The 19,050-nt window shown below is 35.2% G+C and overlaps 1 protein-coding gene across 5 annotated transcripts in view; it reads left to right on the forward strand.

The window, feature by feature from the left end:
* Positions 1 to 19,050, forward strand: part of LOC126858741 (nephrin-like) — a 248,339-nt gene that overhangs the window by 177,798 nt on the left and 51,491 nt on the right. For all 5 annotated transcript variants that reach the window (XM_050609249.1, XM_050609251.1, XM_050609250.1 and 2 more), the window contains exons 2-3: positions 3,754 to 3,897; positions 5,598 to 5,771. In XM_050609249.1, the coding sequence (XP_050465206.1) occupies positions 3,754 to 3,897; positions 5,598 to 5,771 (318 nt within the window). The remainder of the gene's footprint in view (positions 1 to 3,753; positions 3,898 to 5,597; positions 5,772 to 19,050) is intronic.

Consider the following 19,050-nt stretch of genomic DNA (forward strand, 5'->3'; position numbering starts at 1 on the left):
GATTGTAGAGGTATGTTTATTGTACTGCTTATTATTTATCGCCTTTAAGCCGGCTCTAAACATACTGCGCAATATAAAATAGTTATAACGATGTGACACTTTAAATGATTTATGTTTTTTCATAATATATATTTGACGAGATTTAATTTATTATTTATAGTTGATTTTTTAGATCATAAAAGAATTCAAGAAGATTTAAGAGATTAAGAAATTTTTGAAAATAAGAAACTTGCAGATTAAAAAGATAAATTATGAACACGTTTAATATTTCACTAAAAAATATGATTGCATTTTGCTATTGTTGAAAAAATCTTAAGAGATTAATTTTTGTTCATTTATTTTTCATCGAATTTTCTTGCATATATTTTTACTCGTCGTTAATAAAAAATTATTCAAAAACTCGATTGAAAAGATTGGTAATAAACAAAAAAATATAAACTTTGTTTTGTTATAATTAATAATAAGTTATTTTTTTCTTTAATCGAAAATATGTTTTAAGATCAAATGATAAGAATCACAGACGGCTTTTAACTTGGATTCAATTTTTCATGGAATGAAACATTTATTCCGCTGGTGAAGATAAAGCTGATCTTTTTTTTTTTTTCTTTTTCACTTATCCTATCTTTTTGTCTCAATGAAATTTTTATTCAGATAATACCGGGAGACCCGTACGATATGAACTCAATTATAAACTTTATTTTCGTATTTCTCGTTATTCGTCTGTTTTCGAACTCTCGACTCCCGACCACGGACGGTCGCTTAGTGTCGCGTCGTTTTAATCCGTTCTCCACAATTGCGGCCAATCATCGAATCCCTTCGGACGAATCCGAATGTCGACCGTCGGTCGGTTTGTGCTACGAAATTAAACGACACCCGTCGAATCGCATTTAGATCCACCGGCCGGTTCACCTATATTTTATTGACGTTCGGATGGCGGTATTGCGTAAATTCGCGGGCGAGCTAGACGACCGTCCAAAACCCAATTTACACGATTTACTCCGAACGATCATCACGGATGAATCATTTCAAGTGCATGTGCGTATTGGATGAACGTGGGTTTTCGCTTAGGCGCGTCATCGCAAATCCACTATCAAATGCGACGTGTTTCGCGAAAATTAATGGCCTTTTGAAAAATATAAACACGAGAGACATATAGGGATTATTTGTTCGCATTCGGAAGCTCTCGCCATTGATTATATAACACTGGATTTTCTGTAATGGCATAACTAAATCGCCCGTTTCAACAATGATTATGAAAGCAATTCTATCAATTTTATAACAAGACAAATCGTATCTGTGAAACTTATAAACCCTTGCAGAATTTTAATAAATTATGTATTCGTAATAAAAAGAACAAAACTTATCTATAAGAAGTATAAAAGTTTTCCATAAATATTTTATTATTTTAGTATTTTGACATCACAATATTTTTTTTTATTTTAAATGAGAATACAATTTATATATAATTTACTTTGTTGCTATTTTTCAAGATACTACGATATTAAAATATATACTGTCATATGAAAACCTCTTTCTACAAAATCAATATTATATTTATTTCGTGCATTTTACATATATATATATATATATATATATATATATATATATATATATATATATATTAAGGGAAGTTAATATTTCTGCACTCAAATGCAACTAGCAACAATAATTCATGATCTGTGCCAAAACTAACATAGATTTGTGACAGTACCCCTACGTATCAATGCAATGATGAATGATAGACACATGTCCCTTTCAGACAAAACACGAGTACAGTGAAGAGAGAGAGAGAGAGAGAGAGAGAGTTGAGGTATTGAAAAACATTGTTGATTCAATTTGGTTAAAAAACGAGAGCTATGTCGTTTCCGATATAAACGATTCAATTGTAAATCACTTTACATATATAGCCTAGACTTTTCATTTTTACTGCAATATGTGTATGTTTGCATGTCGATTTTTCATGATAAGCTGCCATATAGAAAAATTGTTTGTCAATAGAAAGACGGAGAGAGAGAGAGAGAGAAAGAGAGAGACTTTTGTGTATTAAAAATTGATATAAATTTTTTCAAGATATAAATGATATGTAATTTATCTGTAGCATTCTTTACAAAATTGAGGCGTGTAATTAATCCAAATTATCAGTCGATGAAGAGTTTGAATGTGTAAATTTGTTTTTAATATTATTTGTATGTATCATCTTCGGCAAGCGAAAGACTTCGATTCCCAATTCAGCAACACTTTGCCTCGATATTTTTCTCGCCTTCGTTTCTTCAGAAAGTAAAGAGGAATTATTATAAGTCTCGAATTAAGATTTTAAAGATGCTTGATGTAGGATCAAGGAAAATTTCATGCACATCAGTTTCATAGAAAAATATTTTCTACGCACTACCATTTGCGTCCGGTTCTTAATTGCCCGCGAATTTTTGAAAAATTGTGATTTTTATTTCAGAGCCTTGTTAATTTATTTTATCTAATATTATTGTTAATCAAAAAAGAGATAGATATACTTACGCGATGCGTAAACCAAATCCGCGCGTGCGAGATCGCGTTGCGGCGTGGACGCGGAATACCACGCGTTACAGAGATTATCGATCATATGGCAGCCAAACCATCCGATTACGTTGATTCTTCCAGCGGCGGTATCGGTTAGTGGCCGCGTGACCGCTAACATTATCGGAATAATTGTTCTCTCTCTCTCTCTCTCTCTTTCTCTCTACGTTGACGGTGCCTAATCGATTCGACATCAGTATAAAGGAGCATCGGCTCACGATGTTCAATAAAGGCGAGGGTCGCAATTAGAACTTCACTCGTCTGTAAAAACGAGAAATTACACGAACCTGGTTTAAATTAGTTTGATTCGCCGGCAACTGGACGTAACTGATACATACATGACTCTTTCTCAATTCATGTAATAATCAACGGCATGGACTAAAAAGTGGCAGGGTAATACGCAATTAAAGTTAATTAAGCAAGACGATGAGAGCAAGCAAATTACGATCGAATGACGGAATCGGAAGTGAACGTGCCGTCACGCGATAAATGCTGGATAACCGAGCGGCTATTAGTACGCCACATAGTTATCGATCCCGAAGTTATGAGTTTCTAACTGAGAGCTTGCTTCTACGCTTATACATTTTATCATTAATTGGCTGTTTACTTTTTCTTTTAAACGAATACTAATCTTCGAGATGCGTATTTACAACTGTATCTTTCTATTCCATTTATTATCAGATTTAATGATTCAATATTAGTATTTTATTATATTTTAATTTTGTTATTTTTTGTTATATTTTAATTCCAAAAATCAAACGCTAACGTAAAATGGTATTCTTTGTTTCGAATGTATGAGTCTTCCAATTCTATTTTTATATATTTTTAAATATAGAGAAATAATATTTTTTGCTCTCTATTGTACAAATCTCTTCGTAAAATATGAAATAAATTTGCTTAATAGAGCGTTAATGAAACTTTTAACTATTCGTCTGAATGTGAAATTATCGATTATCGACGCGCAGCGGCGAATATATTATAGTAGATAACCCGTAAATTTCACGCACACAATTTCTGCGATGTAATAAAATGTAATTTTATAGTCTACGGCTCATCTCGTTCCCCATTTTACCTCACCTCCCCTCATCCTTTATCGAAGCAGTGAAATGCTCGCAAAGCGGTAGCACGCGGAAACACACTCGAGCTTATCGTCCCTCCGGGACGCGCTTTCGCACCGAAATCATCTTTATCTTTCTGTTACAGGCGACGGCGGACAATATTTCCGGATTAGGCCGAGCAACAGCTCCGTGCTAGAAGGCGGCGAGGTGATAATTCCTTGTGAGGTGGGGAACCGAGTCGGTACCGTCCAATGGGTCAAAGACGGATTTGCCTATGTCATACAGCAGAGTAAGTTCGATAAGTTGAAGTATAAATTATCTTTTCTTCCCGCGAGCGCGTTGTTTGCCGAAGCAGTCATCAAATTCACGTCGATGCGAGGAGATATCTTCGCAATGAAGATACTGACGTGTACGACATGTACCATTAGCAATAATTTTTCAATTGTGAGAAAATGAGAACTTTAAATTAACTAATAATTTTATTCTCTATTTCGCCATTCATTATTTTTTAACTGAATTTTGAATTCAATGTCATTGTTAAACAATGAAGAATATATTACACAATTGTGATAAAAATTCTTTATTTATTTATTAATTCTATTCTATTCTATTCTATTCTATTCTATTATAATTATATTATATTTAAAATAATGTAGTTTTTTCCAATGAAAATACTACACTATAGACGTAAATTTTGCAGTACCGCGCAGTATAGCGCGTAATTTTAATTTAAAGTTACATTTATTATATAAGATATTTTATGAAATGGAAATTATCTATCTCGCCACGCTATATCTACATCTGGGCTACAATGATAAATCCACTTGAAAAGAAAATAGCTCGGAAAGCTCTGTATTTGATATAAATGTGCATAACAAAGGTTAAATACGTAATTGTTATCACGAGGGCGCAAACCGTGTACGTTAAATTTGGTAAAGACAGGTTGGTGTTTTGTACTTGCACAATTAACACCTCGGGGAAGAGAGACAGCCTCTAAATCCACCAATTAAAACCACGCACAACAAAGCTGCTTATGTATTTTCAATGGGAAATTGTGTTTTCGTATTACCAAGGATTGGTTTACACAGGAATTTTCGGAAATACATTAACGCGCTAATAAAGAACCGTTTGCGCTACTCTGTTGTTTTCTACCTGATTCATGGATTTACATCGCCGTATTACATTACAACACGCGCAGCGTATAAATGTAGAGCTGCGATGTTACAGTAAAGTTCACATGGAATTTTTAACTGAAAATTTTGTATGTTGAAACATATAATTTCTTTTCCAAAGAGAACATTTTTGTAGAATCTAATATAGCTTTGAAACATTTTTTCTGGCCGAAAAATTTTTAATTTTCAGAATTTCGAGAGCCAATTGTTTTATTAAAATTTTTTATTTACAATGTCATATTTTACTCGGCAAATTTTTTATTCATAAATGACAAATGCAATTACAAAATATGTTAATAGCTTTTGAATTTTAAATTTAAACAATTTTTGCATGCGTCAGAAGTAGTTTGTTATTAATAAAGAAAATGATACCGACAAATTGTGAAAGTTTCACTTGTAAATATATATCTGATGTGTACATACATAAAACGACTTTTACGATCTTAGTAGTTAAGGACCGTAGTAGTAGTGTGGATTTATTATTTAAGCCCAGCTGTAAAAATAGAGATGTACAAGAGCGAACGGACTATCGACGCCGAGCGGTTAATTAGCCGGCGGTCTCGTCGACTTCCGGTTATCGTAATCGCATCGGTTTGCCGAGAGCGGTTCGCATACCGGTCGAATAAGCGCGTAATAAACAGAGCTAAAATTACAACTGATATATTAGCTGCGTATCCGCTCGTAAATCTCGATTTGCTCCTTAGCCGCAGGTTGAAAACCATTGACCAAATCGATTTCATTCGACGATTGTCGCGTTATCGAGAGCATGTAACAATCGAAACGTAATGATTAATATTGATTACGATTAATATTGCAGACGGTGAAATCGTGGGCCATCCTAGACTGAAACTGATCGGTGATCAGAGTGCCGGTATTTTCAATCTGAGGATCACCGATGCGTCTCTGACCGACGATGGCGAGTACGAGTGTCAAGTTGGACGATACCTGCGGATCAAACCGATTCGCGCCAGCGCTCACCTGATCGTCACCTGTGAGTCGAAATACGAATCAAATATTTAACTCGGCTCCGTCCAAGTTTATCGAGCAAAGAAAAGAAAGGGTTTCGTTTCGTGTCTCGCACAATCACTCTTCTTAATGTAATTAATCGATTGTTATACACGGACAAATTCGAGGATGATTTATAATAAATGCCTAAGGCGTTTTTATCTTTTTTTGTTTTTGCTCCAGGAATTTGGACAAGTCTAGTTTAATCCTTTCGTCGCTAATGCGAATTTGAATAGTGAGTTATCCGAATTGCTTTGTCACTTTAATTTGAAAATAATTTTAAAAAAATATAATAACGTATGCATGTTGATTTCATAGTCGAAAGATCTGAGCGGAATCTTAAAGATCGACTGCCGCAAAAACCTTGCGCGTTAATTAAAATTGTCTTGATATAACATTGTTTCTTCGATAATTTCGAGCAAACTCCAGCGATGGGACACTCACTCCTGCTTGAGAATAATCGCGACCGTTTCGTACCGACGATAGTCCCACCGTCGCGGGCGTAGCCCGTTAGTTAAAATGCAAAGCTTGCCGTAACACGAATTACAAACTCGCGATCTCGAAACCGTGTTTAAAGTTAATTTACGCGGTCGTACCAACGCGTATTACGTTTGTGTGTCGCCGCGAAAGAGCGACTTTCGGGGGTTTCGCGGGAGCAGTTTGTACGCCCGCCGGCAGACCAACGACGACGACGACGACGACGACGACGACGACGACGTTTGTTGGTCCGGGCGCGTTTTCGTACCATCGGCGATCTCTCGCTCTTCCTCTCTCTCTTTCTCATCCAGTCGTAAATTATGCAAAAGTTATTAAGCGTGACAATATGCATTCGCCAAGCAGACTGTCGCGCAAACTAGTTCGCAAAGCGGAACGAAAGCTAGTTTTCGCGCGCGCACAAGCGTACGAGCGACCTTTCTAGTATGACCCGGAAAGCGCTGACGCGCTTTGCTTTCGAGGAATGACGCTTTAATACTCGAAAATTCGCGGGATCACGAAAGCCTTCGTCGGGGCCATTCATTCGATCTCCGCGACATTCTTTTTTCTCATTTGCATTCGCGAACGGCATACGCCTTCGATTCGCTATGATCGGGATGTACGTCGCAAAACTAGTTCCAAGGCTATTTCCGACGGACACACCAGCGGTTCTGATGACAAATTTTCGTTCAAAGATGGATTTTTCTCTCACCCTTTGCGAAAGGTTGCTTAAAGAACTTCTTTCGAATTTTTTTTCACGTTGAAATTTTCATTCTGCTCATTTTTTTTTATTTTTTTTGGAAAAAAATACATGTATAATTGACTGCTACAACTTTGTAATATTTGTGTATATCTTTTTTCGTCACTGATTATTTAAAAAAGGAATGTACACATCTGCAGAATCGTTATATCTACACCATAACTAATTTTGACCCGCTGGATCTTCTCTTTTCTCTTATCAGATGTACGTATAAATTATGGATTATGGAATTACCATAACGAGAAACTCGCCGAGTCAATATGACTTATCTACTTAATGCCTCAGTGATTTGGTGAGCAAGCTGGAGCTTCCCAAGATGTGACCTACTTTTCGCGACAGATATTATATTAAAACACAAAAAAAAAAAGAGTATATTTTATTAACCTGAAACTTATATTGCTATCTTTCTCTGTAAGCGTTCCTCAAAGACTCTCGCGATTTTTTTCTAATATTCGTATATAAAATTCCAACTATCTATATTAAATAATAAAATTATTTTGAGCAAAATTCAGAAAAATATTTTACACAAACAATATTTTATAGCACATATATAAAAATAGTAATAATTATAAGATCATTAATTGAACAATAATATTTAAAAATCGCTAAGCTTTAATAAATCCCTAATTTTGAATACTTTTTTACACGAGTTTACAGACGTCACGTATACGAGGCGAGAGCATGGTTAGAATGATATTAGCCGCGATATGCAAACTATCGGTTCTCGGGAAGGGCAAGTTGAAAGGGGAAGCGTACGCTTTGCACCTGCGCCACGCTTTTAATAAAACGGGCACATTACTAAATCGTCATATCCGTCAAATCAATCTTCCTCGTTGCACACGTCAGCGTTCATTACCGTCGCATACGTATCCCGGTGACGTTGAAAATACACGACGGCATCAGCAGACATCGTCGACGATAATCCACTGCGGGTCAAATGGATGATCGCGTGAAAATCTCGAGCGATCGTTAACGGGCGACATCGGAGCTCGGTAAATCTCATGCCCGAACGCGCCTATTTTGTAAACGCTTGCGCGCGCGTGTGTACATATTTTACACATACGTGTGTAAAATGCGCATCGCACAACACAGGCGTCGTTAATAGCGCGCGTAACGGTATTTTCCCGATCCCGTATACCGGTAAACGGATATAATTGTATTTCGCTTTACTCTATGGATACCTCATTCGTGTCATCGTCATATTTCCTCTGCCTTAATAATTCAAATCGATTTCCCGCTTGTTCCTCGTCGATCGTTTTGCCGCTATTGTCGCCAAATAGCCGAGTTATCCTGTCGCGGACAGACTTACAGGAATTCGAGCGTAACAAGTTTTGTGAAAATAATTTGTTGCGGACAAAAAGGTCTTTAACCTTCCATCGTTTACGCGAATAAAACGCATTTATCCGATAAAATGAAAATCGGTTGCGGGGCTCATGTAACTGATCGATTTCATAACTTTTATGGAAACTCGAATAGATCGCATTATGTAAATTAAAAAACATTTTAAAAATTAAAATTAAGTAGAGATTTTGTTAGCCTATTCAAGATACCTCTATCAATCTAAAGCCATTTTATTAATTGTTATAAACGCAACGTGTTTTTCTACTTTGAAACAGCAATGCGCAAACGACAAGATAACAAATGTATGTCTCGTAACTATTTGAAGCTTGCACTTCTCGACAACGATGCACGTGGAAGTATTCCCGTGTATGTGATTATTCTCGCGAAAGAGACTATTGGGACACGCGTAATGTGGCCATTGTGTGTGCCTGTTCTCAAGTGAAACGGCACTAAAAATACACATTCGGTTATTTACCAAGATGAGGAGTGAATTTCTTTGTTTACGTTTTGATGATGTGGCTATACATACAAGGACTTTTTCTTGCGACAATAACACTTCTCGATATCTGTAATTATTCCAAACAACGGTAACACAAATTGATGTAATTTCATGCAGTGCGGAAAGAGAAACAAAATTGCTATCTATTTATTGCTATTATATATATATATATATATATATATATATATATATATATATATTAATACAATATTATTAAATATTTAAATAAAAATTTTAGAAAATTAAATCATAAATGTCTATGAAAGTAAATCTTTCACATTTCATGATAAAATGAAGGAGACATAGTTTTCATCCATCTTCGATTTCGAATTTTTGATGACAGAAAAAAGATCACGCTTCTCATCCCTTGACTCTTAAAAAAACGCTCACGTATCTCTTTAGGCATCGGACGAATTCGCAGTGTGATGCGCAAAGAATGAGAAGAGAAAGAGAGAGGAGGGGGAGGGGGAAGAGAAAGAAAAAGGACAAATAAAAATGTCGGAATACGAGGGGACATTTCTTACAATTCAACGAGCAAATGAGGGAATTTGTGGTAAAGTAGGGTGAACGAGAATGTATGTATGTATTTATGTATTTATATATATATAAACTGGAATAAGATGCCATTGCTTTATTAAAAATAGCGAATCACAGAGACTCCCGATGAAATATTTAATCTTCTTGCTAACATTAAAAAGAGTACTACATAACGATTAGCCTCCCTCTTTTTAACGGTGTCATTTAATATGGCGAAAAGTTCTGTGCGACTTTACGTGAACTTTTCCATGTATTTTTGACGAAATAATTTTCGCCGCCCCTCTATTCGACCGCATTTTTACACTTGTTTTAAATAAAGATTCTAGAAAATTACCATTTTATTTTATTCTGCTTCTTTTCGATCGTTCCCTCTGTCTGACTTTATTACGTTTTGCATTTCTATAATTTCACGTGCATTAATTTTTTTTTTCCTAATTACTGAATGTCGATAACATTCTCAGTTATATCTTAACTCGGTTTATGCAAAGTTTTATTCTTTTAATTACTTTCAACTTTTCCAATTATTTCCGTTGTTTACTTTGTACTTCAATCGTATTATTCTTACGGGATTTTAAAAGTATGCTTTATATTTAACAATATTTATCTATTAAGTGTTCCAGCGCATTTGTATTAAACGAGATGGAATATTTTAGCTAAATGACAAAGTACCTTTCCGATTATACACGTGCAGATTTGAGATTATACATGTTCGATTCTGAACGATTCATTATATATTGACTGACATTTCTACAACACAATTTATGTATCGATTAGTTAATTCTCTCTTTCTCGCTGCCGGCTAACAATTGTATAAACGTCATTCACAATGCACGCTACAATCGCACGCAATAATACTCCATTATAAACATTGGGCAATTTTGGATAATTCAAGTCGCGTTTAACGTATCTGTCTTATGATATTGAAATCTAAAACATCTATTTAATAAATAATTATCGTGCAAAATAATATGGATTTTCGCTCAAGTGTGCAGTTGAAGCTATCATTATTGTTGCAGTCAGAATGCAGACACTTGTGATATAAATGCTAGTGCAGAGATAACGATATATTTTCGATAAAAGAAATTTTTTCAGAAGCATAATATCACATCCTGCATTTATTTATATACGAAATGATTTATATATCTCTCTAATTATCTACATTGTATTATTTCGAGAAGCTTACGGACGCGTTTTCTTTTTTGCGATTTTCTTTTATATTCCTTTCAGAGAAAGGCAGTGTGTCATGATCAGGGTGACAAGAGAGACAGAAGGAAATCGAATCTCGTGAATTATTCGTCGGTGGAAACGCAATGTAAAGTTGCATCCGCCTGTCGCTTTTTCTCCAGCGATTTTACGCGCGCGCTGGACTATCCTAACGTTTCTTCTTTTTCTCCCCATTCGGGACACGTATAAGCTATGGGATATTCTGGAACATTCCTCCACCGTTCATGGCCGCGAACCTTGGTCAGATTCGCGTGTTTTTATACATACATGTACTATGTGCATGCAAACAACGTGACACGCATTGTGTAAGACTGGCGGATCTGCTTTTGGAAAATAAAGTTTGAAAAAATTATATGCTTTGGAAAAATCATGTTTCAGAACTTGCAAGTTATTTCTTCCTAATTAACTATATGGATTTCTTTCTAATTAACTATATGGATATGATTACAGTTTCAGAGAATGAGAGATGGTTCACAAATTTTTCGAGATACTTCACAAATTTTTAAAAAATCTCATTTTTATGACATTAAGTATGTCATAGTAGCGTAAAATTATCAAAGATCTATACTGCAGAAATGTAACAGCTCCCTACACGTGACATATTATTTTTTAGCATCGTTATATATACTTCGTAAAAATTACAACAATCGCAGAGAAAGGAATAAGTTCGAAAGCAACAATTTTTTGTAGAAAGAAGAAAGGAAAAAAAAATTTTTTTTTTTAGCACCCCGTTTGTATGTTTGCGTTTTCCCTTACTGGAAAAAAAAACAGAATGTAGAAAAAAATTTCTTGTGCCTTCAAGAATCATCACATCGTACATCGCATTTTCTCACAGTGGCTTCTAAAACGCCCATTGCTGCTTACGTACCATTTCGCCATGTCAACTCGCTCATTCTCGATATATCGCACATTCTATATGATCGTTATCGCGTCAAGTTCCTATCCGCGATTTACAAAAGGCTAGAGGCGACAATCGGAATCGTACTATTACGCCTGCGCGTCTATAAAGCGGCAATTCTCGTTCCCTTTTTTTTCATTCTTGCACTACTTTCTTTTGATCTCTCTCTCTCTCTCTCTCTCTTTTTCTCTTTTTCACCATCTTATTTTCCTCGTCTTTCTCGAACGTGCAGTTAAACGACTGATGCTGTTTGGGCGCTCAGTTTTTCAGCAGCGACGATGTCGCGCGTCTCTACGAGTGGCATTTATTTCTCTTTGCGCGCGCGCCTGCGGCAGTTTTACAAAGGAAAAGCTCTGCTTGTCTGTCTCTTTCTCTCTCTCTCTCTCTCTTTCTGTACCCCTAACACAAGGCCATCCGCTTCTCTCCATTACCTCTTCTTCATCCCCGCTGTATATACATTATTCTCGCCGCCCGGCGGTCGCGCCTCGCCCTCTCGTCGTCCTTTTCCGTCTCGCGCCCGCTACAGGCAGCTTAACGGTAAAAATGAGACTTATAAGACGCTGCGGCAAAGAAAAATACTTTCTTACCGGACCGAGACGCCGCGAATAAATCCCCGGTCACAAATGCGAAGATAAAAATGACACCTAGATGAAATGTAGCCATAAAATATAAGCAGCGAGCTATGTAAGATAGATCTACCTATGAGATATTATAAGAATTCGATCCACAGTGTCAATTTATGCCATTTTTATTATTATTATGTATCATTGTTATTGATGGAAAAGTATTATTACCAATAAATTGTTATACGAAGAAAGAAGATAAAAACAAATTCATACAAAATAATTACAAAATAATATAAATATCATTATAAATAACGAATGAGCATGAGCATTTCAATGCATTGTATATTAAAACAAAATTGCTTCTAATTTTTAATGGAACTATTTGCAAATGCAAATAATGTATCACGAGTCCTCGTGAAAACATTCATTTTACTTGTTATCAATTATATAATTTCGAATTTATTTGCTCTCCCCACCAGAGAATGGAATAATATAATATTATTATTTGTTTTATTTTTTCCCGAGGAAAATATTATTTATCGAACGTTCTCTCGTGAATTCGATGGATTCTTCGATTACATCGAATCGCGTGGAATTCGACAGCACTTTCAGGATTTGCACGTGTATCGCGAACTAATGCCGTGTGAATGTCGCGACTGTGACAAGTACGAACGCTAGCTAAACGCAGCGAATGCTGTTATAGAGGAGGGGAGTTCCATTTGTCGGTAATTAACTTTGCAAAACGTCGGCGTTACGCGCGAAGGGTGCAGCCGTTAATGCCGATGACGCCTGACAGGAGACGCGGCTTGGCGCTAACGCGATTGTGTGTACACACACGTGCGTGTCGCAACGTGCGTAAATGCATTTCCGCGGCGTTATCACCGCCGGCGGATATAATTGAAGCGGCGCGAAAGAGATAATTTGACAAACGTGCGGCGAGACGTTGGGCGAACGAGGACGATAAAATTAAACGTGATATAGCAAACGCGTCGATATATGTATAGCAAGTCGCAGTATGCAGAAGAAGGCTAATGTCTTGCGACGCGACGCGACGCGAATAATAATTTAACGATAAAATAATCATTCGTCATAAAACCGATACGCGTGCCCATATGAGTCTATGAAAGGAAGTTCGAACAATCACGCGAGTTGTGATTCAAAGTAGGAATTACTTACTCTATTTACGTCTACATTAACGAGTGTAGTAATTTTTATTATCTTCGCCGATAGATTTTCGTCTTTATTTGAAATCTATTTTTTTTTTTTTTAGCAAGAATTTAATTAATGTGATTTTTCACATTGTGATTTGTTTAACACTTCTAATTCGTCTTTAAATTTCATTAAGCAAAATCCACATTTTTAATCAAAATATTTTAAAAAGGAGAAGCAAAAGAATTCATTATGAAGAAAAAAAATCAGCGATTAAAAAAATCTGCATCTATCGATCATATTTATTACATAACGTCGCGATGATTATTATCGTTATCAACATCATACACTATTTTTCCTCGTTTAGGATTCATGATGTTAGAATTCATCTCGTTTCTTGTGATGAAAATATATTGGCGAAAATATATTGGATTTGCAAATTTTAATGGTTTCAAGAAACAACACGGTAGATAGTTACCCGCATATAACCTGAATAACGATATCCCGAACGCGATGGGAAGCGCTCATCTTAATGCAAAAATTATTATCGGCACGATATTACCTAATGATGCAGCTCGCTTTTTTTTTACCGCAAAGAGAAGATAACTCGCGCGATGTCGACGAACTGGAAATGAGAGCAGTGGTGTAGCTATTCGCGAAGTCGATGCTTTGAAAGATTCAAGCATCCACAGTAACTCCTCAATCGCGTGATATGCTCAAATTTTGTTATCTATGTGTCTCTTTATTGTAATTTTACAACAATCACGCTTGTTACTAAACTTCCCTGATTCTTCATCTTAAAAAAATTCGCAATTTATATCTGATAATATATACCTTGGGATGCGATAAAAATTATAAAAATGAAATTTTAAATCTTGATAAAAATGAAAAGAGGTGTCTTTTCTCTTTTTTTTTCTTTTTCTCCTGTCAGAAAGTTTTGTTCACAAAGGATTCGAAATTGCCGATTACGCCGCTGGCAAGGAGAGTATCCTGCGGCGCAACCGACCCGTGAGTTCCCCGTGGCGTCAATGAACCGCGACAGCAACGGTACAGCTGGTGTGTAACGCGGTTGCGTTTACGTTCCGTTTATATCAGCTTGAATTTTCACGAGTAACGGAAATTGCACGCATCGTCGCTGGAGAATGAATAATTGAAAAATGTTGAATGCGTGATTAAAATTCGAGGGATAATTACTGCTCCGCAGAAAATAAGCGGATATATTAAATGGATGACATACATATACATATAAAAAAGAAAGGAGATGCAAAATTAGCCAAATATAAAAATGAAATATTTAAAGTCTAAGAATTTTGAGAAAAGCAAAATGAATAATCTTGACAATGATCAGTTGCAATCTTCTTTTGCAACATGTATGAAAGTATGAAAGCGAACTTGAGAATAGCTTCTAGCTTAAATATTTCATGTGAAAAATAATTTTATTAAACTTTTAATTACTCGAAATTTTGTAATAAATGTGTCGTCATATCGATAATTTGATGAAAAATGTATACCGACATCAATATGTTTAAATAATTATACAATTAAAATATCCGCATTGAAAAATATTACATACATGTTATTCAACTGTTATAGGATTATGTATTATTAAAAAAATAATATATTTTATATTTTTATTTAAAATATTTGTATGCTATTGAATATCGAAGATTTTCGAAAATACACGCAATAAATTGCAAAATATATTTCTTCAAACAGAAATTTGTCAAACGATACAACTCGTACTTACCACAGCTGACAATTCGGTCGTTGTAATACGAGAGGAACAAGCTCGAGAGCTTAAACTTGATGCGCGTTGGGCAGATTCGATATAAAGCGCCGTAATTAATTCCAAAGTTCTCCAGATTTAATGCGTCTAGAGCGCGGCGGGACGTATCGGTTGATCTACCAAAGCGGGTACGACGGCAGTTACGAAAACGATCTCTCTTGGATGCAATGAAACCGGCGATAGGGTCCCAGAGCGAAATCTCTCCGGTGGCGCCTAGCAACGCCTTCCGTACGCGATCACCGATCGCGTTAGCCGATGTTGCAACAGGAAATGAGGAGGCGTTGTATTAACGCATCATAGACAAGCTCTAATACAGGATGTCTCAAGAAACGTGTTATTATCTTTCATTATTTCTTAATAGCTTTCCATTAGAATCGAAATTAAAATTTTAATTACAGATTTATTAATGACAAAAATTAGATAAGAAATTAGAATAAAATTATTAATAACGAAAAATAAATAGTAAATACTGGTACTCTTCATTCCATTTTGGATTTTAAGTTTGATCGATGCTTAAATATCAAGGTTAATGTTGGAAATTTGAAAAGAGAACAAAAAAAATATTACTTCAATATTGTTATGTATATGTTTTCTTGGAAAAACATCTACAACAAAAGAGCCCGTCATATCAAAGAAAACTTTGATATTTCGAACTATAAAACCGCGCTCATGAGTCGCAACATACGACACTTTAATTCGCAATCGTTATATCAAACTTATGAATCGTCATATATCCCATATTTCTCGACCATTAAATTCTATTTCTATCATGAACTTTTGTCTAAAAAAAATGTTGATTCTCAATCAATAGATATTAGTTTCAGAGGGAGCGATTAAGTTAAGTCAAGATTTTCTATTAATAATTTATATTAGACATATGAGAGAAATACCTTTTTTTTTTGTATTTTGTTAATATAAATATAATCGATTAGACACTTTTTATTCAGATTTTAATTAATTGAAACTTTCAGAAAGATAAAATTTCGATTGCGAGCGAGCCGATGAACAAGCAATCGTATTCGTATTTGCATTTATATTTGCATCGCCGAATCTTAATATCTCACAATGCTATTAAAATTCTAAAAATTTAATACAATCAATGTGAGGCCTCCTAATGCCGAGATTTATCTTTTACTTGTTTTATAAAAGAATGAATATCAGCACAATATGTCTGCTCACTGTTAAATGCTGTGGTTACGAGAGTGGCGATTTTAAATGGTGAGAAAAAGATTTTCTTTCGAAAAAGGCGAGTGCGCTTTATCAAAGTATATCTTCGACCGTACAAAGCCACAGCCGCGCTTAGATAATTGTGTCTCTGATTAATTTTTTCCAGCGAACAAAGGTCGAATGCGCACTAGGTATACATCGGCAGAATAAAACTGCCATTGATGCGTATATATATATATATATATATATATATATATATATATATATATAGGTATATCTTTTTATAAAATTTTTTATACACACACACTCTGAGTTCTTTCAAGCATAGTTTCTTTCAACCAGCGGCTAAACAATTTTTACTTAACGAAAATGTCGAGAGAGATCATTATTTATCGCTTTTCCAATTTTTAAGATTATACATCTTCTCCTGCGCTGCGAATAAAAGTTTAAACTAAACTTCCTTAGAAATGAACTGAAGAATATGATTTTGATCATCTATTTTCCGCTTCTGAAGTCGCTTTAGTGCTTTAAAGTTTCTTATTTTCAATCGTTAATTACTTGAAACCTATAGGCGTCCCGACATTTCCGTGGAGAAAAAATTGATCAAACTTGAGGAAATAGTAATGAAAAGGTATCAAACGATTCTAGAACACTCAGCAAACACAAAGTAAAGCGCAAAGCCAGGAGAGCTAAAGAGAGCTTTCATTTCCCTCATTTTTCTCTTATTAATCTAACTTCTCTTTAAGCGAAAATTCTACACGAACTGACTTTTTATAAAGTTATATCCAATTTTAAAATCATAAAACAATGTTATACGGTTATCTAAATATAATATTATATTTGCATAAATTTACTGCATCTTGAAATAATTATGAAAGCTCGTCAAAATTATGTATGTGATACTTAATTTTAACAGAAAACATGTGTTTTATGAAAGAAGATTTCGTAAACGAACGGGTAGGACGATGCAACATTTCATAAAATAGTTTAATTTCGGCAATAACATAATAAATAAAATAACTGTATCCTTCTTCGTCGGTGGTTTCAACGCCCGCCCCCGGAGAGTTTCCAGGGTAAACTCATACCTTAATCCAGTAGTACCAGCAGGATCAAAATGCTTACAAACGTAACACGGGGTAGCCGAATCTAATTGAAAGAACCTGGTAGCGTGAAGCGGAGATTTAAACGGAATATGTGGCGACCATATAAACCGGCAGACAACGCACGTAGAGCAACGGCAATAAGTGAAGCTAGTGGAAATTACGGTCCGACAGAGATGAGGAGGAGCAAAAAACGGGACGGAGTAACCGCGCGATATTCGCCGATGTCCGTGCGAACCTTCCTATTTCCTTCTTCCATTTGCGCTCTCGATATGTGTATCCTTTGTTGTCATTCTCTCATTCGCCCACCCACATAACGCGCAACCCCTTCGCCGAGAGTAAAATTCCGTAAAAACTCGCTCGTATCGTAGAACTCTGGGGCCCCAGCGGAGAGTAGGACAATGCGAGACGCCCGCGAACCAATGTTAGAACTGCAGAATTCAAGCTAGCTTCTCACAGGAAACTGCCAGCTGTTGTTCTGTCATGTCAAGCTTCAAGTACACCGTTGCAGTTTCCGCATAAATTCTAAGAGATTTCGAACCATCGAGTTAACAACTGGCTAATGCATTTGATTAATTTTTTTCCAATTTTTGCGAGAAGATATCAATTAAAAAAAAAAAAAAGATTATTCTTTAGAGAAATTTTGCATCTTTCTTCTTTCTATTATAGATTCTAATGAATTTGAAGATTTTTCTTAGCGAGGTTTTAATGAGGTAGAGAATATTAACTTTTTAAATCTTTTAATATTAATCCTCCATTCTCTAATTAACACTTTTAAAGTATATTTTAGATCTTATTACATTTTTTTTTTAATTAGAAGATTTGTAGCTTCAAATTAAAAAAACTTTTTTTCTTCACGTTTGAATTTTAACCCAATACATATACTTGATTTATTTTAATTTAAGATTTAATACAAGTTGTGCTAATTAACAAATTATATATTAACATAGGATTTGCTAATTACAATTGAGTCAACTTAACCCAGTCACTGTCGGGATAATCGGCACACACATCTCCGTATTACCAACTCACTCCGAAGAGTTTGTTCTTACCGTTAATAGCTCGTTCCCTGTAATTGAGAAATTCACTATTACAGGCAGTCTATCTCTATCGGCCACTTCAAGTCGATGGAGATCTCGACCTTTCAATCCTTGACTATGCAATTTTCAATTAATGAAAGTGTCGACTTACAACAGCGATCTAGTTATCTTTTATTTATTGCGATGACTAATTATTGAATATATAGCGTTATGTTAAATAGGATAATTTATAAAAACAATCTCCGAGTAGTCAAAAAATAAATTGCATAAAATATATTATAAAAAAAAGAATTTTGAAAGTAACGAATGTAAAAGTAATAATTTTGGAAAAGTCAGCAATGAGCTGTACTATATGAATTATGTAATATGCATATCAATGTTCGTCATCGTTTCACTGGCAACCGCTGAAAGTGTAAATAAAACAAGAAATGTGTCATGATTGAATTTTGTCCAAGTTCGATTTTTCTTCGAGATACGTGGAGAATAAATTCGCGTGCAACACATGACTACGGGCAAACGCGATCGTCGGCATGCGATATTGTTTCTCCTCTCCACCCACAAAAACGATTATTCACATGGGCAGGCAAAGAAAAATAATAGTTGCTAAGCGAAACAATAGTCTAGCATTTTCATCCTTATAATATTACGCATATAATATAGTTCATTAATTTATAACGTAATTTATTAATTTTGTTATAGCGCGTGGTGGATAGATTCTCATAGA

This window comes from Cataglyphis hispanica, chromosome 2 (assembly GCF_021464435.1).
Source record: "Cataglyphis hispanica isolate Lineage 1 chromosome 2, ULB_Chis1_1.0, whole genome shotgun sequence".
Lineage (NCBI taxonomy): Eukaryota > Metazoa > Arthropoda > Insecta > Hymenoptera > Formicidae > Cataglyphis > Cataglyphis hispanica.